The sequence below is a fragment of the Leptodactylus fuscus genome, chromosome 5 (assembly GCF_031893055.1).
Source record: "Leptodactylus fuscus isolate aLepFus1 chromosome 5, aLepFus1.hap2, whole genome shotgun sequence".
Classification (NCBI taxonomy): domain Eukaryota; kingdom Metazoa; phylum Chordata; class Amphibia; order Anura; family Leptodactylidae; genus Leptodactylus; species Leptodactylus fuscus.
Window position 1 is genome coordinate 35,242,915 of NC_134269.1, and position 27,118 is coordinate 35,270,032.

Sequence of the window (27,118 nt, forward strand, 5' to 3'; positions counted from 1 at the left end):
CACTTACAGTGCCATCAAGGTCTCATACATGGGGTGGGATTTGTTCACCTGCATGGAGGTCACCACAGACAGTATCCTTCTGTCACCCACCACCTTTGTACTGGGTCCTGGGGGCTCCCCAGGACAGAGCTGGCCCTTCTGATCAGCCTGTCAAGTCTATTTCTGTCCCTGGTTGATATACTGCTCCCCCAGCAGGCCACACCGAAAAAGATGGCTGAAGCAACCACAGAGTTGAAAAAGGACCTAAGAAGTGTCCCCTGGACTCCGAAGGCCCTCAGCCTCCTGAGCAGGTAGAGTCTGCTGTGGCCCTTTCTGTGCAGCGCCTCCAGGTGATCAGCCCAGTCTAGTTTATTATTGAGGAGCACACCCAGGTACTTATAGGTCCTGACTATCTCAATACATGTTCCTTGGATCTCCACCGGGTTGGAGCACCTCTCCGTTTACTAAAGTCCACCACCATCTCCTTGGTCTTTCCAGCATTAATCCTGAGGTGGTTCTGCTGGCACCATTCCACAAAGTCCTGGCAGTGTGCTTGTTTTTCTCAAGACAGGCTGCAGTGCTCAGGTAAACACTATAATCTCTTCAAAATTTTATTCCCTATCCATTCTAAAAAGTACAATGGGGGATATTTTTAACTGTTGTGCACCAGTTTTTTGGGGTAGATAGGTGTAAATGTGGTTCATCTTTTTAGTGCCAAAGATATGCCATGTTGATCCTTCTACGTTTTGCTCATCACTTTTTACAAAAGTGGGCAGAGAACAGGGCGGCTGGGACAGGGACATTTCAATCTGACAGATTTACTTAAACTTGTGCAAAAATCCTGGGCGAGATATACCTGAAATCTATGGCAGTTCTTGACTGGTGTATATTTCAGTTCTGACGCATAGGAGTGTACCTGAATTATGAGCTGGAGCATCTTCATAATTCAGTCTCATTACGTGCCAATAGGGGAATGGATCAAGACTGCCATACAGAATGCCAGTCTTAATAAACTGCCCCCATTGGCTCCACAATATGCTTATGCTCTTCCAGCTGGTCCAGCTCCTATACCATGTGACTGCTCTTGTGTCCTGCAAGATCTTTCCTTATAAATAGAAGATCACCTATTACTAGTCCTCACCATTACTGCTTGAAATGACCACATAGTTTATTGTATATATGTTTAATAACATAATATTTGCAACATTTTCAGACTAAGGGCACCCCCCTGGAAAAAAAAAAGCAATTTTTACCAAAAGACAAGTAAATGTCCTAAGGATGGAGGTAATGTTGCACAAAGGCATTTGGTCATCTTCATAACCAGTTTTGTGGCCCATGGGCGCAGGGGTATTCCTGTTGGCAAACAGTGATATAAAGTCATGTTTTGGGGGCCATGTATAGGTCACAGTTTTTGACTCTGTTGTTTTTGTGAAATAATGATGTCATTGCGTTCCATGGTAGATGATAACTCAATGTAAGAAAATCACTGAATTGTAATTTATGTTTTTACTGGAGTGCATTAGGCACCAGTAAGAAATCCTAAATAATTGACTACACATCAAACACTGTCCCATTTACCTACCCATTAGGATGATTTACAACACTCATTAGGGCTCGTTCACACATGAGCAAAGGGGAGGTTTTTGACAGCGGATTTTGCGTCAAAAACCTCCCCTTACAATGGTGGTCTATGCAGACCGCCAGGCTTCTTTTCTCCGCTAGCGGCGGAAAAGAAAAGAAGCGACATGCCCTATCTTCAGGCGGAAGCCGCGCGGGCTGAGCCGCGCGGCTTCTGCCCCCGGCAGCTCCCTCCTATGTCGGCTCATTCATTTGAGCCGACAGCGGAGGGGAAAGCCGCGACCACGATGGTCGCAGCAGACGGGTTTTGACCAGAGAGAGACGTGGCTCGCTTGGTGTCAAAACCCGCACGGACAGTTCACGTGTGAACTAGCCCTTAGAGTGCGTTCACACGATGTAACGTGACGCATGATATGGCACGTATACGGTGTGTTAGAGTTTGTGCGCCGTAAAAACTCCCATTGATTTCAATGGGAGTTAGGATCGTATACGCTGCGTTATTTTGCGGCTGTGATTTTGTGTCTGATTTTGCACTGTTATGTCTTTATGTATTTATGATCGACTTGCACCTTCTTCTTATTGATTTGCACCTTGTGAGACTGTTCCATTTATTATCTAATTCAGAGGGCATGAAGATTAGTCCAATTCATCACTTTTTAGGCATTTTGCAAAAGTCATATATTTGTCGCGGATGTACCCCAGTCCCGAGGTGGGGTATACGATAAAAGTCCAGCCACTTCTCCTCACCCTCCATAGCTGCAAGGTTTCCCGCCCATCTGAGCATGTTTTTGGCAGTAAAATGATTAAAATCAGACCTCATAGGGTTTTGGTATTTTTTGCCTTTTAATTAAAAAAGACAGCAAATTATATTTCTGTTGTTTATACTGAAAAACACACTGACAAAAAAATGCAACAAAAACTGGCAAGCCCTGCTAGGTGAAAGAAAGAAGTAGAAGCATATGGAGGTGATGACTCCATCACCCAAGGGCCTGTGTAAATCTGGAGCTGGCCCAGCTCACATGGCAATGATTTACAGGATAATTTATTTTTAATGACCAGAACCTCCTGCCATTTTTTTGGTTCAGGAGTGCTCAATGTGGGAGGCTCTTTTTTTAAGTTTTTAATTGTCGTGCAAACATATTTATAAAGGTTTCTTGAAATAAATTTGTCACAAACAAATACAAAAACAAGTTACAGAGGTATTCCCATCTCCAGGATCATATTCACACCAGTAGCTTAAAGGGGTATTCCCACGTCGCATACTCACCAGTCTTCGCTGCTGTAAAATCTTCTTTCTTCCTGGTTTCTTGCGTCATTGGTGGGCAGGGTTACATATGCAAAGCCAGCGGCGAGATGACGTCGCTTCTATGCCGCTGGCCCTGTGTGCGCGCTCCCGATGCAGCTAGGCATCGGACGTACAGCGCTTTGAATGGTGAGACCAGTCATCCAGTGTTCACATGCTTCCCAAATATAAATCTCAAGTATAACAGTCCGTGGGGTCTCATCTTCCCGTTAGTTGCTAACCGCTGTATGGGGGGTTGTGTGTGTGTGTGTGTGTGTGTGTGTGTATATATATATATATATATATATATATATATATATATATATATGCATATACACCACCCCCCCAAGCTAGGTCACATGTGGTGCACACAGGAATAGCTAGAAACACAGGCTCACTCCCGATACACTGTTTTATCTCTTTCTCATTATACCTCCTCAGTGTTCACAGCTTGTTGCCTAGGTTTCAGACCACCGTTGCTGTCGAGCTGCAGTGGTCAGGCTGGTGACATCAGTCCCTGTTCCCGGCCACCTCTTCAATTCATCTGATTAATGACTAATGGAGTTTCTATCAGGTCTACAAAGTGCAAAGTTTGGAGGGGAAGAAAAGTAGGTGAATCCCTTAGGCCGGGTTCACATGGAAAATAAAGGGGAATTTGAGGCAGACCTCCTCCTCAAATTCCTGTTCCCTTTCTGTCCCTCTGGCATTTCCCTGTTGATCCGGCACAGATGAACGAACCAGCTGCAGAGTCGGCAATAAGGCTTCAATCTATCAATCATTTTCAATGGGAGGCAGAATCGGGGCAAAATCTGCTGCTGATTTTTGGGATGGAATCTGCCTCAAAATCAGCGCCAAGTTTCACCATGTCAGCATAGTTTTAGATGGGAAGACCTATGTTTATTACTATGGGTGCTACTAAGTAATATGGACATATTTGCCGTTTCTTCAGCAATGTTCAGAGCTCCTAAGAGAATCAGGGTACGGGGGCTACAGGACCTGTAACGGGCACATCCTATAATCTGTCTCAAAAGCAGGGGACAGGTTCGTGTGGGGAGGGGGAAATGTAGTATACCATGTTATGTGCCCAATGGGGTAGAGGAGATCCAGTGTACTAGAAGATCTGCTATAATGCTGTCATAGATGGTGGACTTGCTAGGACACCTGTATTCAGGTCTTGTTTGGTAAGGGGAGTATAGTCTTGATTTTGGCTGTAGGACCCTTCCTTGTATAAGATTTTTTAGACCTTTATTAACATAACTAAATATGAGAAAGTATAGAAATTATTCACCACCCATCCTCACTTACAATACCTTATATTCATGAGAACTACAAAAAAAGGAAGACCTTAAGAGAAGTAGCTGTTGTACGATACATCACAAGGACATTTGCCACTGAGTTACGTTTTTTATGTACGGCACTTGCTGTTCCTTCCCTACAAGGTTTGTGGTAACGTTTTACAACTTGCTTGGGGGAGTATTGCGTACATGTCATTGTTATACCGGTAAGACAAATAACACGTGGGCCTTCTATTTGTCGGTACGTGATGTACTCCAAGACCTGGTAGACAATGTCCGACCAGAAGTCGTAGTATAAGACTGTAATGAAACACAGGCATCTACAAATATAGCAGAAATAGAAATACAGCCGCCACCGTTCGCTGCTTTTAAAGCTTTAGATGCCACTGCAGCATTTAAAGTGTGCAGGTGCCATGGGTGCCGCCATTTTTAATGATCGCTGCCCTCCAGAATGCAGGGCAGCGATCGGTGGCCATGACAGGTAGGAGCCTATGGAAGGCTCTCAGGCTTGTCATTACTAGGGTTCTATTACTGTAATAGAAGTCAATGGATTTTACTATGCACTGCAATACATTAATATTGCAGTGTATTGTATGAGCAATCAGATCCCTTAGCGTTCAAGGTCCCTAGGAGGTCTGAAATAAAAGTAAAAAAAATAAGGTTTTTAAAAGTATAATAAACACAAAAATGTAAAAAATCCCCCCCCCCCCTTGACCAAATATAAAAATAAACAATAATAGACAAACACTTGAGGGATCACTGCACTCAAAAATGCCCGAACTATAAAAATATTATTTGCATACAAGGAATATTGTAGTGAGGAAAAAAAATCTAAGGACATAGAAGCCAACATAACACATGGAAATCAATAGAAGACACGGAAACTAGAGATGAGCGAACACCATTCAATCGAATATCAGGCCGTTCGAGGTATTCGATTCCAATCGAATACCATGAGGGAAATGCAGTAAAAATTCGTATCCCCTCCCACATTCCCTGGCGCGTTTTTTGCACCAATAACTCCACAGGGGAAGTGGGACAGAAACTATGACAACGGAGGCATCGAAAAAAAATCGGAAAAGGAATTGGCGGCCGAAATCAGGTGACCTCCAATTTATACTATATATATAATTGTGGATTTAACATATACAGTATATATAATGGTGGATTTAACATTCGATTAATTTGAGATTGTGAACTATGTGACTGTGAGACAGGGACAGATCTACAGGCAGGGTTAGCTAGGGATTACCTTTATTTAGGGGGGAATGTCACTCACCCAGCTCTTTGGGGCTCTATCTGGTCGGGATCCCTGTCAGCTTGTGATATGTGCGAGCTGACTTTTTCCCATAGGAATGCATTGACCAGCGTTGATTGGCCGAATGCCATACAGACTACAGCATTCGGCCAATCAACACTGGTTCTGCCAGAGGAGGCGGAATCTAAGATCCGTCCACAGCAGCTTCCATTGTGGTCCGATCTCAGATGTAGCAGTGCTGACACAGCACTGCTACATGGAGAAGCGGCAGAGCTCAGCACACACAGAGATGCAGCAGAGCTGAGTGTGCAGCATGGTTCAGCACACACTCAGCACTGCTACATCAGATGTTGCTGCATCGGACTGCTACATCGGACACTGCTACATCGGGCCGTGCGCTCAGCTTGGCTACTCTGGAGTAGTCGAGCTCAGCCAATGGCCAGTTCTGCTTCATCTCCGATGTAGCAGTGCTGAGCATGCGCTCTGCTCGGCTGCATCTCCGGAGTAGTCCAGCTGAGCGCACGGCCAGATGTAGCAGTGCTGGCCGATGTAGCAGTGTCCAATGTAGTAGTCCGATGCAGCAGAGATGAGTGTGCAGCAGGGTTCAGCGCACACTCAGCTCTGCTAAATCTCCGGTGTAGCAGTGCCAGCACTGCTACATCTCAGCATAGGAATGCATTGACCAATTGCATTCGGCCAATCAACGCTGGTTCTGCCGGTGGAGGTGGAGTCTAAGAGCGGTCCATAGCAGTCTCCATTCTGGTCCGATGTTAGACTCCGCCTCCTCACAGACGGGCCTCCGGCAGAACCAGCGTTGATTGTCCGAATGCCGTACTCGGTCAATGCATTCCTATGGGAAAAAGTCAGCTCCCGCATATCGCAAGCTGACAGGGATCCCAACATAATACAGTGACTTGAGCATGTTAGATGCCCCCAGGCATGATTCCCCTGCTGTCCCAGTTGCATTCCAGGGTGTTGGCATCATTTCCTGGGTTGTCATAGTGGACTTGGTGACTCTCCTGAGTCGAATGGTGGGATCCCCTGAAATGAAGCATTTTTCCCCATAGACTATAATGGGGTTCGATATTCGTTTGAATAGTTGAATATTGATTGGCTATTCAAAACGAATATCGAATATTTTACTATTCGCTCATTTCTAACGGAAACCAACAGAGGTAAGTTCACACAGGGTTTTATGGTCAGTCGGCCTCAAAATCCTGACCAAAAAGACGACTCCCATTGAAATCAATGAGAGCCAGTCAGTCCTTTTTTCAGTTCTTTTTTCAATGAGAGTCAGTTCAGTTCTGGCTCCTGGAAAAAGAAGCGAGATGCTCATTCTTTCAGGCGGATTCGCCTTGCGACATCCGCCTGAAGACACTCCCTCCCAACTAGGCCCATTCATTTGGGTCTAATCCGGAGCGGAGTGTGTGACTGGATGCCGGTGCACTGCACCGGCATCCAGTCGCATGCCCCGTATTTTGGACCGGAACCTGAGACGGCCTCCAAAAAACCATGTGTGAACTTACCCTCAGAATGGAAACCAACATAGGACATGGAAACCATCAGAGGACATGGAAACCAACATAAGAATGGAAACCAACAGAGGACAAGGAAAACAACAGAGGACATGGAAACTAACAGAGGGCATGGAAACCATCGGAGGACATAGAAACCAACATAGGACTTGGAAACCAACATGGTAATGGAAACCAATACAAGAATGGAAACCAACATAGGACATGGAAATCAACAGAGGACATAGAATCCAACATAGGATATGGAAACCATCAGAGGACATGGAAACCAACAGAGGACATGGAAATCAACAGAGGACATAGAATCCAACATAGGATATGGAAACCATCAGAGGATATGGAAACCAACAGAGGATATGGAAACCAACAGAGGACATGGAAACCACTGGAGGACGTGGAAACCAACATGGTAATGGAAACCAATACAAGAATGGAAACCATCAGAGGACATGGAAACCATTCATTTATTCATATAACCCGCATAAGAAAGTGGGATTTAATGTCACATACATTCCGACACCATTCTGAAGTCTTTTCAACCAAAGTGACTAAACACAGTAAAGCCGCCTCCGGTCTGGCGTAGGTTAGAAGATGGCGGCCTTCCATCTGTGCCAGTACTCACTGTTACTGGCACGGGTAAACACAGCTTGTCACATTGCTTGGGGACATGTACAGGGTGACGTTTGCTATTGTTCAGGTTTTTATTGACCCTTCTGGGATAAATGACATGGACTCTACCCATACATTCATCTAATGGGCACTATAGGAACTTGTACTGACTATGCAGACATCCACACTGATACCACTGGTCCTGCTGGGCGGCCAGTTTCTAGGTAAGGTGATACTTTGTAATCTATTTTGGATAAAATCAGGTGAGCTTTTTATATTTCCCATTGCTATATATTTTTGTAGTTGTTCACATTGGTTCCACCTGTCTGTTGTTCTGATCCCTGGAATAGTAGTTACACACGGAGCCCGCACGGACCCATTGACTATAATGGGGGTCTGTTTGATGCCTGTTGTTTTAAAGCCAAAAACGGTGGAGAAAAAAGTCTTCCGTGCTTTGTCCACCGATTTCAGGCAGACATTGCAATGGAGTCTCCATTTCCAGCACAAATGTGAACTAAACCTCATATGTCATATTGTCAGAAACTGCTGCAGTTTCTTAATGAAACTATTTGCAACTAGATGTTAAAGGGACAAAGCCTACCCATATGTATTATTAAGGTGTATGAGCCCTGGCTTAGCTGTAGGGGTTACAGTGGACACATCTGTGACTGGGTCCTGAAGACAGGGGGACCCACAGGTTCCCCTTAATACCAAAGGGATTTTTTGTTTTCCTATCTGATTTCCTTTGATGGCTGTCAGTGTATGCATCATAAATATATTACCTTTCCATGTTTCTTTGTGTTATTGGCCTATTTCAGGCCTTATCGTACTGAAAACTTGCAATAAAACTTTGAATTGGAATAAGATTTATGATACATAGCCTTCCACTGCCAGAAAGGAGAACATCAACCTTTTCATAGTAAAAAATATCAGGTGGACAGCAGCATATAGTCAAAGATGGATTCCGTGGGAGACACTGTGGTGCAGCTAACAGTGTTGGAGATAAGTAAGCTTTTACAATGGGGCGAGGAAGCCATTAGTTACGCCATTGGGTGGGGGTTCTACTCTGTGAACTAGAACAAAGATTTCCTCAGCATAAGGCATCCCCCAGCCTGGAAGACTCAAACAAACTTTGTATTCGATCAGAATGGGTGCCATGTATTTCTACCATTTTCCTTGCAACGACTGAAGCATCCCCCTGCAAACTTATCTCTTTACTGGTGGCACCAGGGGCCGCATCTTAAAGGACTTGGTCGGGAAGTTATCTTCAATGAATTGCTGAGACATTCTACCTTATTATGGATAACATTGTAATTGTGTTACTTTTGTTAAATTTAAGTGTCCTCTGCAATGCCCAGAAATGGTAAATATGAAGTGGTGGTTCCTCAGTTGCGGTATTCTGAGTACAAGGTGCAAGGCAAGGTAAGATTATTAATATCTAAGAGATTGATACAAGGTAAGATGTATTCTAACAAAGATTAAGGACAGACGGCACAGGCTCCTTAGTAGTGCCAGAGGGTCCCCATAAAAAGTGTACGTCATAGTGCCCCCATTAGTGCTCCCATATACAGTGCGACCTAGACCGTGCCCCCATTTACACTAGGTTCTTACTAGTGATGTCTCTACGGCGTTCCAGTCCATCAGAGGAAAATCCCTGAGATTGACATTTTTTTTTTTTTTTTTTTAGATCTTTTATTGAGATGTTTCTAAGGTTACTGAAGAACAATTCTAAGCGTTTCATACATTTTTACACTACCAAGTTTATGTCAAAGTCAAGACTCAATACTTACAATGCTGAGCCTTATTTTTCAAGACTTCTGCCATTCCCCCTGGTATCCTGAATGTCATCTTGTTGGCCAGGTCCAAACTAGTGACAAGTGACAGTACTAAGAAATGGGCGGCATAGTTACATAGTCTCGGGTTGTCACTTCTTACTACTGACTGGTTTATACTATAATGATGATCAAAATCACTAAAATTAAAATCCACAGGACAAATACCCAAGCCTTGTGCAATACGAAATACAACTGAAGGGAGAACTAGTGGTGATCCTTCTGGAAAAAACTGAGTAAGTGACACCTAACATTACCTTGGGTAGATCTATAAGAATCAATGCAAGCAGAGAGGTAGTACAAAGCAGCCATGAAGGTCACTGACCACGGGCATTACCACTGTATATTTGTCCCAGGTCTTATACAGTCATGGCCAAAAGTTTTGAGAATGACACAAATCTTCTATTTTCACATGATCTGCTGCCCTTTGGTTTTTATGTGTGTTCGTCAGATGTTTTTATCACATACAGAAATAGAATTGCAATCATATTATGAGTAACAAAAGCTTATAGTGACAGTTAGAATGAGTTAATGCAGCAAGTCAATATTTGCAGTGTTGACCCTTCTTCAGGACCTCTGCCTCACAGTGCGTGCAGATGCACTCACACCTGCCTGCTGCCATTCCTGAGCAAGCTCTGCACTGCTGGTAGCCCGATCCCACAGCTGAAACACTTTTAAGAGACGGCCCTGGTGCTTGCTGGTCTTTCTTGGCCCTGGAGCCTTTTTGCCAACAATGGAACCTCTCTCCTTGAAGTTCTTGATGATGCGATAGATTGTTGACTGAGGTGCAATCTTTCTAGCTGCGATACTCTTCCCTGTTAGGCCATTTTTGTGCAGTGCAATGATGACTGCATGTGTTTCTTTAGAGATAACCATGGTTAACAGAAGAGAAAAAATGATGCCAAGCACCAGCCTCCTTTTAAAGTGTCCAGTGGCGTCATTCTTACTTAATCATGACAAATTGTTCTCCAGCCCTGTCCTCATCAACACCCACACCTGTGTTAATGGAGCAATCACTGAAACGATGTTAGCTGGTCCTTTTAAGGCAGGGCTGCAATGATGTTGAAATGTGTTTTGGGGGATAAAGTTTATTTTCTAGGCAAATATTGACTTTGCAAGTAATTGCTGTTAAGCTGATCACTCTTTATAACATTCTGGAGTATATGCAAATTGCCATTAGAATAACTGAAGCAGTAGACTTTGTAAAAATTAATATTTGTATCATTCTCAAAACTTTTGGCCATGGCTGTACATATTTATTGGGTATTCCCTATACTCTTCATTTCCTTAGGAATCTGTTATCAGATGATTATATAGAGACCCTTTATCGTCACGATGACACCCCAGTAATGATCACCTCTGAGGACCAAATACAGGTAAGATAAATAGACTCGATTTATCATTTGTGCTATGTATCCACATTAGTATTAGAGCTACAGATGAGATGTAGCCATCTTCGACCTGAATCTGATAACTTACTGCACAATGATATCTCATAATAAAAGCAATCAGAAGCAATGGAGTAAAAGGGTTAATGTGATTAGCAACTGCTTACTTAATGCGCTAAAAGTTACGTTAAACTTGGCAACACCTGTAGATGCAACACAGATTGTAAGTTGATTTGCTCCCTAGAAATTCCCCATCTTCACTGTTATACCTGTGGGAAGGGAGACTCCGTCTCCTCCATCCTGTGTTCTCTCTGGGTTGTGTCAATGACAGTGACCAAAATAAATCAATATATAGGGGTTTAAAGGAGTTATCCAGGCACGCCGCATGCACCAACTGCCTGACCGGGTTCTATTTAACCCAACCTCAAGTTTCCAGGCTGGTTCTGACTCAGGCTCATCTAGTATCTGATTCCCAAGTCGCCCTGCCTCCTCCCTCTTCTACCTGATCAGTGTGTATTACAAGTACTATGGGGATGTCTTTATGATTTAGTCTGCCACCATTGCAGTACCCTGCCATTATTTATGGTAAGTGCCTCCATTTTGTGTAGAACATTCACAGGCCTATGCTCTTTTAGGATCACTGCCATTATCAGGGCTATGTGAAGGACGATGAAGGATCAGCCGTCAGTATTAGCACCTGTTCAGGGGTCAGGTAAGTTGCCTTTCTAATATCTATTTCGTCACCTTCCAAATGTATTGTTGTCATGTTGATTTATAAAGATGGAAGGATGGATATAGAATACGTGAGAATTGTTGTAATCTTACCAGTGAGTGTAGAAGTCTGCTCCTTACATGAGACAGAGGTAACATCAGTACTTTCTGTGCAGCGGGGTCATCCTGACACAAGATCGCAAGTTCTTCATTGAACCCCTGAATCCATCAGATAATGGAAAACATGCTATATATGAGGCAGTGGAGGATATTCCTAATACTATGGGAGCGATGATTTCAGAAGATACCCTACCGGATGTGAAAGCTGATCAGATGGCACAAATGTTAACGGTATGAGAGATGGATTTTGGTATCAGTACCAGGACCTCCTATTTTGTGGTTGGTTACGAGTGTGGCGGTGCCAAGCAAGACTTGCTAGGGTTTAGTACGATTGTTATGGAGATTGTCTTAGTCTTTATATAACAAATTAGCATTAGCTATGTGAGATAACATGATATATAACAGAGCTCAGCTTCTCTCCTCTATCATGTATACCTATATATCACAGAGCTCAGCTTCTCTCCTCTATCATGTATACCTATATATCACAGAGCTCAGCTTCTCTCCCTCTGTCATATAACCCTATATATCACAGAGCTCAGCTTCTCTCCCTCTGTCATATAACCCTATATATCACAGAGCTCAGCTTCTCTCCTCTATCATACAACCCTATATATCACAGAGCTCAGCTTCTCTCCTCTATCATATAACCCTATATATCACAGAGCTCAGCTTCTCTCCTCTATCATATAACCCTATATATCACAGAGCTCAGCTTCTCTCCCTCTACCATATAACCCTATATATCAAAGAGCTCAGCTTCTCTCCCTCTGTCATATAACCCTATATATCACAGAGCTCAGCTTCTCTCCTCTATCATACAACCCTATATATCACAGAGCTCAGCTTCTCTCCTCTATCATATAACCCTATATATCACAGAGCTCAGCTTCTCTCCTCTATCATATAACCCTATATATCACAGAGCTCAGCTTCTCTCCCTCTACCATATAACCCTATATATCAAAGAGCTCAGCTTCTCTCCCTCTGTCATATAACCCTATATATCACAGAGCTCAGCTTCTCTCCTCTATCATACAACCCTATATATCACAGAGCTCAGCTTCTCTCCTCTATCATACAACCCTATATATCACAGAGCTCAGCTTCTCTCCTCTATCATATAACCCTATATATCACAGAGCTCAGCTTCTCTCCTCTATCATATAACCCTATATATCACAGAGCTCAGCTTCTCTCCTCTATCATATAATCCTATGTATCACAGAGCTGAGCTTCTCTCCCTCTATCATATAACCCTATATATCACAGAGCTCAGCTTCTCTCCCCTATCATATAACCCTATATATCACAGAGCTCAGCTTCTCTCCTCTATCATATAACCCTATATATCACAGAGCTCAGCTTCTCTCCTCTATCATATAATCCTATATATCACAGAGCTCAGCTTCTCTCCTATCATATAACCCTATATATTGCAGAGCTCAGCTTCTCTCCTCTATCATATAACCCTATATATCAGAGATCAGCTGCTCTCCTCTATCATATAACCCTATATATCACAGAGCTCAGCTTCTCTCCTCTATCATATAACCCTATATATCACAGAGCTGAGCTTCTCTCCCTCTATCATATAACCCTATATAGCACAGAGCTCAGCTTCTCTCCTCTATCATATAACCCTATATATGGCAGAGCTCAGCTTCTCTCCTCTATCATATAACCCTATATATCACAGAGCTCAGCTTCTCTCCTCTATCATATAATCCTATGTATCACAGAGCTGAGCTTCTCTCCCTCTATCATATAATCCTATATATCACAGAGCTCAGCTTCTCTCTTCTATCATATAACCCTATATATCACAGAGCTCAGCTTCTCTCCCCTATCATATAACCCTATATATCACAGAGCTCAGCTTCTCTCCTCTATCATATAATCCTATATATCACAGAGCTCAGCTTCTCTCCTATCATATAACCCTATATATCGCAGAGCTCAGCTTCTCTCCTCTATCATATAACCCTATATATCAGAGATCAGCTGCTCTCCTCTATCATATAACCCTATATATCACAGAGCTCAGCTTCTCTCCTCTATCATATAACCCTATATATCACAGAGCTCAGCTTCTCTCCTCTATCATATAACCCTATATATCACAGAGCTCAGCTTCTCTCCCTCTATCATATAACCCTATATAGCACAGAGCTCAGCTTCTCTCCTCTATCATACAACCCTATATATCACAGAGCTCAGCTTCTCTCCTCTATCATATAACCCTATATATCAGAGATCAGCTGCTCTCCTCTATCATATAACCCTATATATCACAGAGCTCAGCTTCTCTCCTCTATCATATAACCCTATATATCACAGAGCTGAGCTTCTCTCCCTCTATCATATAACCCTATATAGCACAGAGCTCAGCTTCTCTCCTCTATCATATAACCCTATATATCACAGAGCTCAGCTTCTCTCCTCTATCATACAACCCTATATATCACAGAGCTCAGCTTCTCTCCTCTATCATACAACCCTATATATCACAGAGCTCAGCCTCTCTCCTCTATCATATAACCCTATATATCACAGAGCTGAGCTTCTCTCCCTCTATCATATAACCCTATATATCACAGAGCTGAGCTTCTCTCCTCTATCATATAACCCTATATATCACAGAGTTCAGCTTCTCTCCTCTATCATACAACCCTATATATCACAGAGCTCAGCTTCTCTCCTCTATCATACAACCCTATATATCACAGAGCTCAGCCTCTCTCCTCTATCATATAACCCTATATATCACAGAGCTGAGCTTCTCTCCCTCTATCATATAACCCTATATATCACAGAGCTGAGCTTCTCTCCTCTATCATATAACCCTATATATCACAGAGTTCAGCTTCTCTCCTCTATCATATAACCCTATATATCACAGAGCTCAGCTTCTCTCCTCTATCATATAACCCTATATATCACAGAGCTCAGCTACTCTCCTCTGTCATATAACCCTATATATCACAGAGCTCAGCTTCTCTCTCTCTATTATATAACCCTATATATCACAGAGCTCAGCTTCTCTCCTCTATCATATAACCCTATATATCACAGAGCTCAGCTTCTCTCCTCTATCATATAACCCTATATATCACAGAGCTCAGCTTCTCTCCTCTATCATATATACCTATATATCACAGAACTCAGCTTCTCTCCTCTATCATATAACCCTATATATCACAGAGCTCAGCTTCTCTCCCTCTATCATATAACCCTATATATCACAGAGCTCAGCTTCTCTCCCTCTTTGATATTCTTCTATCAGATAGGCAGCAGAAAACACCTGACAAGTTCACTTTAAGTATGTTAACCATAATTCTTATAAGTTCTCATCTTGCTTTAGAGAGAGGATGATGACATTTTGAGTTCTCAGAAGTATATTGAGCTTTACATGGTGGCTGACAACTCTATGGTAAGACTATGTGTGTCCTGTATGTTCTACTGTTCATCCATTCAATGTTCATTGGAACTTCATCCAATACATGAAAATCAATGGTTGGCCTATCCTGGAGGCAGATAATGTGTAGCCAGAGGGTAAAATGGTGGATAGAGGGTAAAATGGTGGACAGAGGGTAAAATGGTGGACAGAGGGTAAAAAGGTGGACAGAGGGTACATAGTATACCACCTGCTACAGAGGGCTCTGGTAATGAACCAGGATATCCGGCCTCTTAGCCAACCTTAGCTCTTACTTCTCAGGTAGTAAAATCACAACCATGTACATGTTGATGTCAATATCTAAGTATAACGCTATAGCCTGTTATACTCATGAAGACCCATCACTTGGCACGGGCACCATTTTTAAGATTAATGCTTTAAAATTTAATTTTAGAAAATCTAATAAATAATCCTGGCTACTCTGACATCAGTAAAATAGTTGTCAGACATGTCCAGCCTGCAACCAATACTAGTCACAGTCCAGCAGGGGGTGCACCTTGGAGGGTGCAGAGGATGTGTCAGTCGCATCTGGACCCACAAGATGTCTCTTCCCAATATGAGAAGACCTGTGCTATAAAGGATACATTACAATTGGAGGCCTGGTACAGATTTGTCATAGGGACCCAGGAGCTTCATGGTACGCCTCTGCAGTCCAGATCATGGGCAGAGACTGATTAAGATAAGATAAGATAATCCTTTAATAGTCCCACATTGGGGAAATTTCAGCATGTTACAGCAGCATAGTAATACAGATACAGGATAATACACAGTAATATATTACAGACGTAGACACACATAAGTTGAGAAGAGAAGATATACTAGGAGTCCATAGCAGCTAAGGAACAGAGGAAGTAAGAAGGAAGACTTCATAGTCATAATCATTAGTTCTCTGTGCGGAGTGATCTTCGCTTGGTCTGATTTAGATTATACAGCCTGGTCGCGGTTGGAAGGAAGGACTTGCGATAGCTCCTTGTCACACTTGGGGTGAAGCAGACGGTCACTTACAGTGCTGCCGAGTCCCATCAGAGTCCCATACATGGGGTGGGATTTGTTCTCCCGCATGGAGGCCACCATGGACAGTGTCCTTCTGTCACCCACCACCTGTACTGGGTCCAAGGGGATCCCCAGGACAGAGCTGGCCCTCCTGATCAGCCTGTCAAGTCTATTTCTGTCCCTGGTTGATATACTGCTCCCCCAGCAGGCCACACCGAAAAAGATGGCTGAGGCAACCACAGAGTTGAAGAAGGCCCTAAGAAGTGGCCCCTGGACTCCGAAGACCCTCAGTCTCCTGAGCAGGTAGAGTCTGCTGTGGCCCTTTCTGTGCAGCGCCTCCAGGTGATCAGCCCAGTCTAGTTTATTATTGAGGAGCACACCCAGATACTTATAGGTCCTGACTATCTCAATACATGTTCCTTGGATCTCCACCGGGGTCGGAGCACTTCTCCCTTTACTAAAGTCCACCACCATCTCCTCGGTCTTCCCAGCATTAATCCTGAGCTGGTTCTGCTGGCACCATTCAACAGAATCCCGGTTTAAGTCTCTGTATTCCCTATCGTCGCCATCAGTGACAAGGCCGACTATAGCAGAGTCATCGGAGTACTTCTGTAAGTAACAGCTGGAGGAGTTGTGCTTAAAGTCAGCAGTGTACAGTATGAAGAGAAATGGGGCAAGAACTGTACCTTGTGGTGCCCCCGTACTACAGATCACAGTGTCAGACACACAGTCCCGGGCTCTCACATACTGAGGGCGGTTTGTCAGGTAGTCTAGGATCCAGTTGGACAGGTGATGGTCCACACCACCAGGGTTCAGCTTCTCCCTCAGTAGTCCTGGCTGAATGATGTTGAACGCACTGGAGAAGTCAAAGAACATTATTCTCACAGTGTTCCTGGGTTTCTCCAGGTGAGAGAGTTCTGTGAAGAAGGTGGATGATGGCGTCAGCCCATGTCCTAGGAGAGAACAGTGTCTCAGCATATTACAACCCATATCTTACATATATCACATTATATTACATCAGTGATGAATAGTTGGAACTCACATTAGTACATAGTGTTATATTCTGGTGATATTCTGTGTGTGATGTAAGATTTATTTACATTGCAGTTCGTGGCATATAACCGTAATACCTCACTCATCAAAAATAAATTAATTCAGATTGTCAATTACATCAACTTGGTGAGTCTATCTATCTATCTATCTATCTATCTATCTATCTATCTATCTCCTATCTATCTATCTATCTATCTATCTATCTATCTATCTATCATCTATCTCCTATCTATCTATCTATCTATCTATCTATCTATCTCCTATCTATCTATCTATCTATCTATCTATCTATCTATCTATCTATCTATCTATCTATCTCCTATCTATCTATCTATCTATCTCCTATCTATCTATCTCCTATCTATCTATCTATCTATCTATCTATCTATCTATCTATCTATCTATCTATCTATCTATCTATCTATCTATCTCCTCTCTCTCTCTATCTCCTATCTATCTATCTATCTATCTATCTATCTATCTATCTATCTATCTATCTCCTCTCTCTCTCTATCTCCTATCTATCTATATCTATCTATCTATCTATCTATCTATCTATCTATCTATCTATCTCTCTCTCTCTCTCTCTATCTTCTATCTATCTATCTATCTATCTATCTATCTATCTCCTATCTATCTATCTATCTATCTATCTATCTATCTATCTATCTATCTCTCTCTCTCTCTCTCTCTCTCTCTATCTCCTATCTATCTATCTATCTATCTATCTATCTATCTATCTATCTATCTATCTATCTCCTATCTATCTATCTATCTATCTATCTATCTATCTCCTATCTATCTATCTATCTATCTATCTATCTATCTATCTATCTATCTATCTATCTCTGCACTTCCTCCTTGTGTTATAAATAACTTTGTTACTGAAGTCTGTTTTCAGTAACTACTTTACATCACACAGGCATACAAGACGTTGAATATCTTTGTAGCCCTTATTGGTTTGGAAATTTGGAATACTAAGAACCAAATAGAAGTTACTCTCTCTATTGAGGATAATTTGGACCGATTCGCTAAATGGCGGCAGAAAATTCTCTTGTCCAGGATAAAACATGACAATGCCCAGCTCATCTCGTAAGTCTCTGTGCAGAATATCTGCACCTTCTATTTCTATTCTCATATCCTTTATAATATATCGAAAGAGAGTGTTTCCCTTTTATCCTAACCATGACATGGGAGAAATTATGGTGCAAATTTGTTTACAAGGACAGGAACAAAGCCTGACAAACCCCATTGATAATAAGTCCATGACAATTGATTGACATTAAGACAATAAGTCAATCAGTCGCAGGGCAAAAAAGTTGGACTTGCATTTTTTTTGTCTGGTTATTTCGGATGGATCTGCACCAGACACCAGGCACAGATGGGAAAGTAGCCTCACTGTTATAAATGCTGGTAAAAGTCTATGTCCTGCCCAAATTATATCCCTGCTTCACTCACTGAGGATACAGCAGAAGCTGTACTGTATTCTTCTGGGCATGCAAAGCCTCACTAGATTGTGATGCATAGATGTAAATATTCTGAACAACAGGGGGTCAGACCAGCGCCTTACAATCTCTTAGCCTAATACCATTCTTGCTAACTTTCCCAAATCAACCAGGAGGCTTCTATGAAAAAAGGGATGACCTACAGGATTCCTGGAAGATTGGTCTCCCTGGCCCAGCAGAATGCACCTATATCCCCCTGTCTAGTGGTTATATAATATGTGACTTGGCCACGTTGTATGTTGGCCACTTCTCGTAAAATGGGCACGTCCAGCACAGAAAGTGTCCACAGCACAAAAAAGGTTATGGGACGTGGTAAAAAAGGGGATGAGGTCCCACCCAATGGGATAGCTGTAGGGGTTGGAGTGGCAGCACCTAGCAGGCCCCAAACCAATAAAAAACCACAGAAAACAGCAGATCGGCAGGACTTGACACAGATTCACATCTTCATACACATATTTTGAGACTCAGCACCAAAAACAAACAGGGTGCTCTTGCAATAAGAACCATCCAGGAAGACATAAAGAAATTTTGGCACTTACCATTCCATGCATCTTGGCTGTGAATGAAATTAATGCATGGAACAGAGAGTGCTGAGATTTCTTTTTGGATTTTTTTCTATCCTCCGGGATGGAATATATCAAGTATATCACTATTCTAAATGGCCAGGGTCAACATTTTTCAAATGGAATGGGAGACAGACACCCCCAATGGAAACCGAGTGCTAGAGTGAACCCAGCCTTGCCGGTTTTCTGCAATGGGTCCCTGCGGATAAGGCACGTCCTTTTCTGACCATATCATTTCTCTTTTCTTAGACACATACATTTTAATGGTACTAGAGCTGGCCTGGCCTATACTGGCTCCATGTGCAGCGATACCCATTCTGTTGGGGTTATGCAGGTGAGGGGTGTGCATTCATTTATACATATTTACTATAGAAATGGTGATGACATACAGATAGAGTCATAATTGGGTGATCTGAACCTGCTATTTATTTTTGCTATTGTTGCTATCTTCCTAACTCCATTGCCATAGAGCAGGGGTAGGGAACCTTCTGCTCTCCAGCTGCTGTGAAACTACAACTCCCATCATGCTCCATTCACTTTCATGGGAGTTCCAAGAACTGCACAGCAAGTAGGCATGCTGGGAGTTGTAGTTTTGCAACAGCTGGAGAGCCGTACGTTCCCTACCCCTGCCATAGAGCATAACTAAGATCAATGGGGCAAATGTATTAAGACTGGCATGTCACCACTCTGCTCCATTCTTCTCTACTCTGGGACCTATTGTGATGTCAGCACTTGGCATCCTGGACACAGTAGTGAGCAATGAATGGGGTTCACCACTCGCTCCCAGGGCTCATTGTGCTGCTAAAGTAAGTATGCCACCCAACACCATGCCAGGGCATCCATCCTGGGCAGGGGTGACGTGCATGGTGTGCAACATGTAATATAGACCAGTGGTTCTTAGTTGTGACATGTACCCCCAAGGGACTGTGGGACCTACCCCCTGTCGTACGAGTACCACAGGCTGAGAACCACTGCTCTAGGGGGTACATGCCATTAACATACTGGGTACTAGACTCGGTCTTGTGAACGCTGTATACGGTCATAGCATTTGGGGTACCTTGAAATGATTTGCGTGAGTAAGAGGTTATTGGTGAAGGAGCGTTGAAGACCATCACCATATTATGTTTTCTCTGTGTACACAGGATTATAGTACATTTGCTTCCACTGTGGCTGCCACACTGGCACATGAGATGGGTCACAACCTTGGAATGAACCATGACAATAGTAACTGCACCTGTTCAGAGAAGGCTTGCATCATGACTGCAACAGTTAGGTATGATATTTAGTACTACATTGCGTATATAGGACGTGAAAGGGTTTATATAGGTAATATATTGATGCTTAAGGATGGTCATGGTCACACATTGCAGAAAAAAAAATTGCAGCGGAAAAGATGCCTTCTCAAAATCGTTCCGATGCGTTTCTGCTGCAATCTTTTCCGTAGCATTCTTTAGCTGCGTCTCACTATATGGAGCCATAGCCTGAATTAAACTCACATGTGATTCCTAAATATCCTAAATATTGCATCGAGTTCTGTGAAGCGTAAACCATGATCTTCTCATCGTCCGACTTTCCTCTCTCTTTATGCAGCAATAAATTTCTGGACTATTTTAGTAGCTGCAGTGTGAAGCAACTCAGAACATTTTTCTCCAAACTTGATCCAAATTGTTTGCTGAACAAGCCCAATAGTAAGAATATTGTGAGTCCCGCTGTCTGCGGAAACCAGTTCACTGAGCTCGGGGAGGAATGTGACTGCGGTACGGAGCAGGTAAGAGGTGCATGACACGTAGACTATGGACAGTGAATGGGAGGAAGACTCAGCTTATGAATATATCAGACTCACGATCATATCTAGGTGACAGGTCCGCTTCCATAATATATTCTCTTGTATACAGCACTTATCAGATTCTGCTACTATAGATGTGGTATACATATAATCCATTGTGCTGTATTCTAGGAATGCACCAATCCTTGCTGTAACGCTACTACATGTAAACTGCAGCCTAACGCTACATGTGCGCAGGGGGCCTGTTGTGATCGCTGCCAGGTGAGGCCATTATTACACCTCTCTAGGCTCAGCCAATGAATGATATATAATGAATGATAAATGAGTTTTATCTTCTTGCAGAGCACCTTAAAGGAATTCTACCATTAAATCGATTTTTTTTTCGTTCCTAACACGTAGGAATAGCCTTAAAAAAGGCTATTTGTCTCCTATCTTTAGATGTCTTCTCCGCGCTGCCGTTCCGTAGAAATCCCGGTTTTCGCCGGTATGCAAATGAGTTATTTCGCAGCACTGGGGGTGGTCCCAGCGCTCAAACAGCACTGGGGGCGTCCCCAATGCTGCCAGAGAACTCTCCAGCGCCGCCTCCATCTTCTTCAGGAACGGGTCTTCTTTGTATCTTCTTCCGGAGGTCGGCTTCAAACTTCTAGGCCTCGGGCCAAGCCGACTGTGCATGCCTGCCGGCCACAAGAAAATGGCCGCTTACACAGTATTGTAAGAGGCAATTTTCATGTGGCCGGCAGGCATGCGCAGTCAGCTGTCCAAGGCCTAGAAGTTTGAAGCCACCGCCAGAAGAAGAAGAAGAAGAAGACCCGTTCCTGACAAAGATAGAGGCATTGCTGGAGATTTCTCTCGCAGCGTTGGGGATGCCCCCAGTGCTGTTTGAATGCTGGGGCCCGCCCCCAGTGCTGCGAGAGAACTCATTTGCATACTAAAGAAAACCGGGATTTCTATGGAACGGTGGCACAGAGAAGACATCCAAATGTAGGAGACGAACAGCCTTTCTTAAAGCTATTCCTACATGTTAGCAAGAAAATATTCGATTTTAATGGTAGAATCCCTTTAAGCTTTGTAGGTTAGGTAGTAGCAATTAGGGACAACAGACAGTCCCATATAGAAGAAATGGATGACACTCCGAAGGGTTATCAGCTCGTATTTTCTTTTTAATTCACTTGAATATTAAAGAGTCAAATCAGGAATATCACCGTCATTCAGGTATATTCAATAACAACGTTTCGAGTTGTTACCCTTCATCAGGCAGGGGGTATTAATCTGAAGGAGAGGTTTTCCCACTCAGGGGGGAACCAATGGTCTATAGGACATGTCTCTGCCTTTGGAGTGTCCCATTTATTTTATATTGGACTACTGGGACCGTACACCCATGTGTGATGTCTCTTGTATGATCTCTGTATGCTATAACAGGCAGCACCATATCACCGGACCCCAGGCCTAGGTATCCATGACTGAGCGTACCCTGTATTTTCCCAATAGTGGTTTCCAAATAGGACTAGTCCTCAGGGGTTGCCCCAATGTCAGAGGACTGAGGAAGTGGTGAAAAGTCATAACCACTCCTTGTGTAATCTGCCATGCATGTGGAAACTGCTGCTGTAAGTGAATTGTGCCATAATGTGGATGAAACTGCCTAGTGAACTAAGCCGCATGTTGTGCCTGTAAGAGCTGCCATTTTGTCTCTTGTGCTTCATTTGCACGTAACACCAAAGGCCTCCCAAAACACCGTCACATGGAAGACAAGTAGCAGGGAGTGTCCTGGGGAATCCAACACCTTCACCGCAGGACAAACCCCTCATCATTGTGTCAGTCTGAGGCTGTCTATGGCCTATGGTCCATCTCCAGGAGACAAGAAGTCACAAACTATTTTAGGCTTAGTAGCAAGAGTTGGAATTGCAAGATTTTCAGGGTTTTTTTTTTTAAAAAAAATATCACAAAAAAATTATTAAAAAATATTTACCAACCTGATTTAAACAATGGGTCATTTCCTTCCCTTCAAAGCTGACAGTGTTGGCTTATACAAACTAGTTTAAGTACGGACCATAACACAAGGTGGTCCAAACCTAATAGGTTTTTGTAGTATACAGTGTCTCTTCTATTTTTACTGTACTAAAATGAATTTGGTTGGTTTTATTAAGATTCCTCGATACGCTGAGTAACTGTACTAATATGGATCTTATTCACTCCAAGATCAAAGAAGCTGGAGCCGTGTGCAGACCTAGCAGCGGTATAGACTGTGACCTTCCAGCGACTTGTGACGGGAGCTCTATTCACTGCCCTAACAATAATTGGAAGGAAAATGGAGTGCCCTGCAAAAATGGTCAGGGGTACTGCTATAATGGCCAGTGTCATACCTTGGAGAAGCAGTGCATTAAGCTCTGGGGACCAGGTGATGCTCATAGCCTACTAAAACTACAACTACAATAGCCCAGATATTCTTCTGTCAACAGGACACTCAGTATCAAAGCAATGGCACTACTTTGTAGAAGGACTTCTACATTTTCCAAAGATGCCTTTCTTATACTGCATTGCAGCTCCATTTTCAGGAAAATCAGGATTTTATTCTAATGTAAATAATCTGAATAGAGCTTTAGCCTAAGATCCAACATTGTGGAAATGCAGCGTTTTTGGTTGCAGATTTTGCTGCCGTTTTGTCAAGCCAAAGTCAGAAGTGGCTTGAAAAGGAATGGAAATAAAGGGAGCTCCTGCACTTCTCTCTTCTGCTCAATGCACTCTTGACTTTGGCTAAAAAAAAACGCAGTAAAATCTGCAACAAAAAACGCTGTTTCCGCAATGTGGGGCTTTAGCCTAAGCAATGACCCTCAGCTATAAAGCGCTGCAGGAATAACCACGGCAGGAACACATCATGGTTGTTCCCGAGCACTTTAAACAGAAAGCTTACAGAGTTTTCCTCCGCGGACTTTCTGTTATAATTCTATCTACGGGAAAGCTGCTGGCATTTCCGTAGATATCATTGACATGCAGCAATTTCCAAAACCTCACCGGTTTTGGAAATCGTAGTATGTCAACATTGTGGTTTTTACCGTAAAGTGGGCATGGGATTCACAATAATCCCATCCACTTTGTAATTACTGTTTCCGCTTGCAGGTAAATCGCGGCGTTTCTGACTCGTGGGGCCCCGGCCTAAGGGACGTTTTTTCTTCTGCTAGGAATTCACTCTCTGTTCTATATAACCGCCCCTAACAGCAGACAAAGAGGATGATGTCTCTCAAGAAATGGGGGTAAGAGATGGACAGCAGTTAGGGGCAGTTATCTAGAGCAGAGAGTGAAGGAACCAGAATTGATGGTCTGAACAATGACCTTAGATAAACATATTACAGATAGATAGATATATAGATAGATAGATAGATAGATAGATAGATAGATAGATAGATAGATAGATAGATAGATTTGTATTACTGACCTGCGCTCTCTTATTTTAGGTGCTGTAGTCGGCATTCATTCCTGTTACACTATCAATACTAAAGGCACAATCTATGGGCACTGTACTCAGTCTAACAACACCTATGTGCCATGTGGCAAGGGGTGAGTACACATATTCTCAGTATAGAAATGGACCTTTGTGACAGTACACGGGACATCAATTGTTTACCACAGACCCCTTCTGTAACATTATATTTTAGTAAGGCTGTGTTCACACCTGCTGTCTGCCTAGGGATTCCGTTTCTTATTCCACTTGAAAAATGTGGAGAGAGAAGTGCTGCAAGCAGGGCTTTTCTCTCCGCCCTTTTCAGGCAGAAACCCAGCGGATCCCACTATAGTCTATGGGGACCGCGGGTTTCCGAAGGTAACTGCTTTTATAAGCGGATTAGGTTTTCCTGAAGTGGACCCCCCCAACAAAAACCCAAACGCAGGTGTGAACCTGGTTCATCAATTGGTTTCTGCCGAGGTGTCCATTATTTTGATGGAAATGATAGTGCGTATTTTACCCAGGTCTTAATGTCCTATTCACCAGCAGAGGGGATCATGAATTAAGAGATGTCGCTCCGCTAAGCCATGCTAGGTGTAGACTGGGCCTTCATTTATACCGCTCTTGTGGTGTAATGAAGATGAATACGATATAGATAGTGGCCCCAGCCACTTCCCACCTCCAGACATGCCAACTAATGGAAAATTTCAAGGCTGACACAAAAATGCCTCCTGCAACTATTTTAGTTATACGTGGTGTTAGATTTTGCAACTTTTTAACATGACAAAAGTGGGGCAACCACAATGATGAATTGCCCCCTTGTCTATCTATACTGCCATGTGAACGCTCAGGGTGACTTGCTTCTCTCTGTACAGGGATGTGATGTGCGGGGTCCTGTTTTGCTCTGGTGGTACTGAAGTTCCTAAGATCTCTGGCAAAACTAAAGTGGTACACTTTAAAAATTGTAAAGGAGTCTTGACTTCTGATGGAATGGTGGAAAATGGAACAAAGTGTGGGGATAGCCTGGTAAGTTCACCACATGTCTACGGACCCCATCTTTCTACCAGCTACAGTCGGACACCAGGAGCTTGTATACAATGTGCTAAGTTTTTGGGATACCTAAGTTTAGATAAAGTAACATAAGATAGAAGTACACTCTCTTATTTAGAAACAAGAGTGTATCTGGGGTGGTTTGGTGGACCTTGTTCTCTGGGTACGGAAGTGGGTGCCCACAAACTACCCTTTTTAAAACTGCATTGTGACGGCCATTTTTTACTGTCGTGTAACTTAGTATTGATGAGTGTATCACTCAGGACCACGTACCAAGAGGAGGACTCAGTATGTCCGTGGGACATAGGGGAATTAAGATCTTCGTTCAGGTTGCAGAAGAGATAGTATATTGTATATTTGCAGGGTTCTACTATTGGGGTCCATGTAATAACCAATGGTATAGTGACTGTCCATTTGCCCAAAGAAGATGCATATAATTATGGCATGGTTACTGTATATACTGTACTTTCTTTCCAGGTCTGCTCCAATGGAAAGTGCTTATCCATTGATACAGTGTATCCACCCAACACTGTGAAGATTAAGTGAGAGATGACCCTTTTGCATGGGCAACCAGAACCAGGACACTTGGGATCACTGGTATTTTGCCGCAGGCCGAGGTTCTCCAGTCATGTGGCTCATCCGCAGCCATCACAATCATGTTTTGGCTTCCTTAGACAACGCTTGAGAGTATGTTGTGTGTCCACAAATCATGTTCTTCATGGACCTCACTGCAGATATGTAATTTGCTTCATAATATTGTTCAATGATTCCAATAAACATAAAGCAGATGACTTGTCTTGTGCTTGTCAATTAAGTGAATGAAGAAAAGAGAAATGTAAATCCATCAATATTTGGTCTGTTCTTTGCCCTTTGGAGGAGGAGTCCTGGAAGTGATAATACGGCCCCCGCAGAGCCCTACATTTCAAGGGACAGAATATCCCCTGTTCTCATGATCAGTAGGAGACTCAGTATCAGACCACCTCTTTGACACCTTTCCAATGCTTGGGTTGCTATAGTGGTAATGAACTTGTACATCAATGGTTGGGTTCTGACTCTGCAAAATGGAAAACGTATGGACAGTCATGGCCAAAAGTTATTATTGTATTACATGCAGCACATGGGAATCAGCCAACACCTAAAAAGTGTTCATAGGACTCTTTTTTTGAGAATCACTTTTCACTTTCTTGGTTACTGATGCAGCTACTGGCACTTGTTCTTGCGTATTTTCTATTCTGCTCATGGAACCTTCCGTATGGTACTGCTGAGGTCAGGGAACTGAATAGAAGATGAACAAAAATAGGCCCTGGAGTTGCATTAGTTAACAGGTAAGTATAATGTAACAGGATGTGGGCGGGGAGTGGGGTCCATTACACTACTAGGGCTCTATTACAGTAATTGTCCCCCACACAGTTAATAACAGTCCCCCCCCCCCTCCACATACAAGTACTATCTGTGGGGGCACTACTAGGGTACTATTACAGTAACACTGCCCCCTCCAGTTAATAACATTACCTGTGTGTAGGGGGGGAGACCATTACCAGTGGGGGGCACTATTAAGGCAGTTGGAGATGGCCAAGGCCCCAGACCACCATGATAGTGGTCAGGGAGAGCCTGGTTCCCTGATCGCTATATACACTGCTCAAAAAAGATAAAAGGAACACACAAATAACACATCCTAGATCTAAATG

The 27,118-nt window shown here is 43.1% G+C and overlaps 1 protein-coding gene across 1 annotated transcript; it reads left to right on the forward strand.

The window, feature by feature from the left end:
- Positions 1–7,207: 7,207 nt before the first annotated feature.
- LOC142204486 (zinc metalloproteinase-disintegrin-like MTP9) lies at positions 7,208–23,377 on the forward strand. The gene is made up of 14 exons (XM_075275799.1): positions 7,208–7,336; positions 8,876–8,958; positions 9,224–9,368; positions 9,528–9,604; positions 10,660–10,744; positions 11,392–11,468; positions 11,644–11,818; positions 14,952–15,020; positions 17,145–17,216; positions 18,013–18,182; positions 19,408–19,492; positions 20,301–20,431; positions 20,749–20,926; positions 23,141–23,377. The coding sequence occupies exons 1-14, from the start codon at positions 7,208–7,210 to the stop codon at positions 23,375–23,377; spliced, it is 1,713 nt and encodes a 570-aa protein (XP_075131900.1).
- Positions 23,378–27,118: the final 3,741 nt, after the last annotated feature.

Bases quoted from the DNA above. Each gene is read 5' to 3' on its own strand.
- LOC142204486 (XM_075275799.1), top strand. From the start codon at position 7,208: ATGGAAATCAACAGAGGACATAGAATCCAACATAGGATATGGAAACCA. The intron at 11,469-11,643 runs GTAAGTTGCCTT...CTTTCTGTGCAG, and splicing joins AGCACCTGTTCAGGGGTCAG to CGGGGTCATCCTGACACAAG. The intron at 17,217-18,012 runs GTGAGTCTATCT...TACATCACACAG, and splicing joins TTGTCAATTACATCAACTTG to GCATACAAGACGTTGAATAT.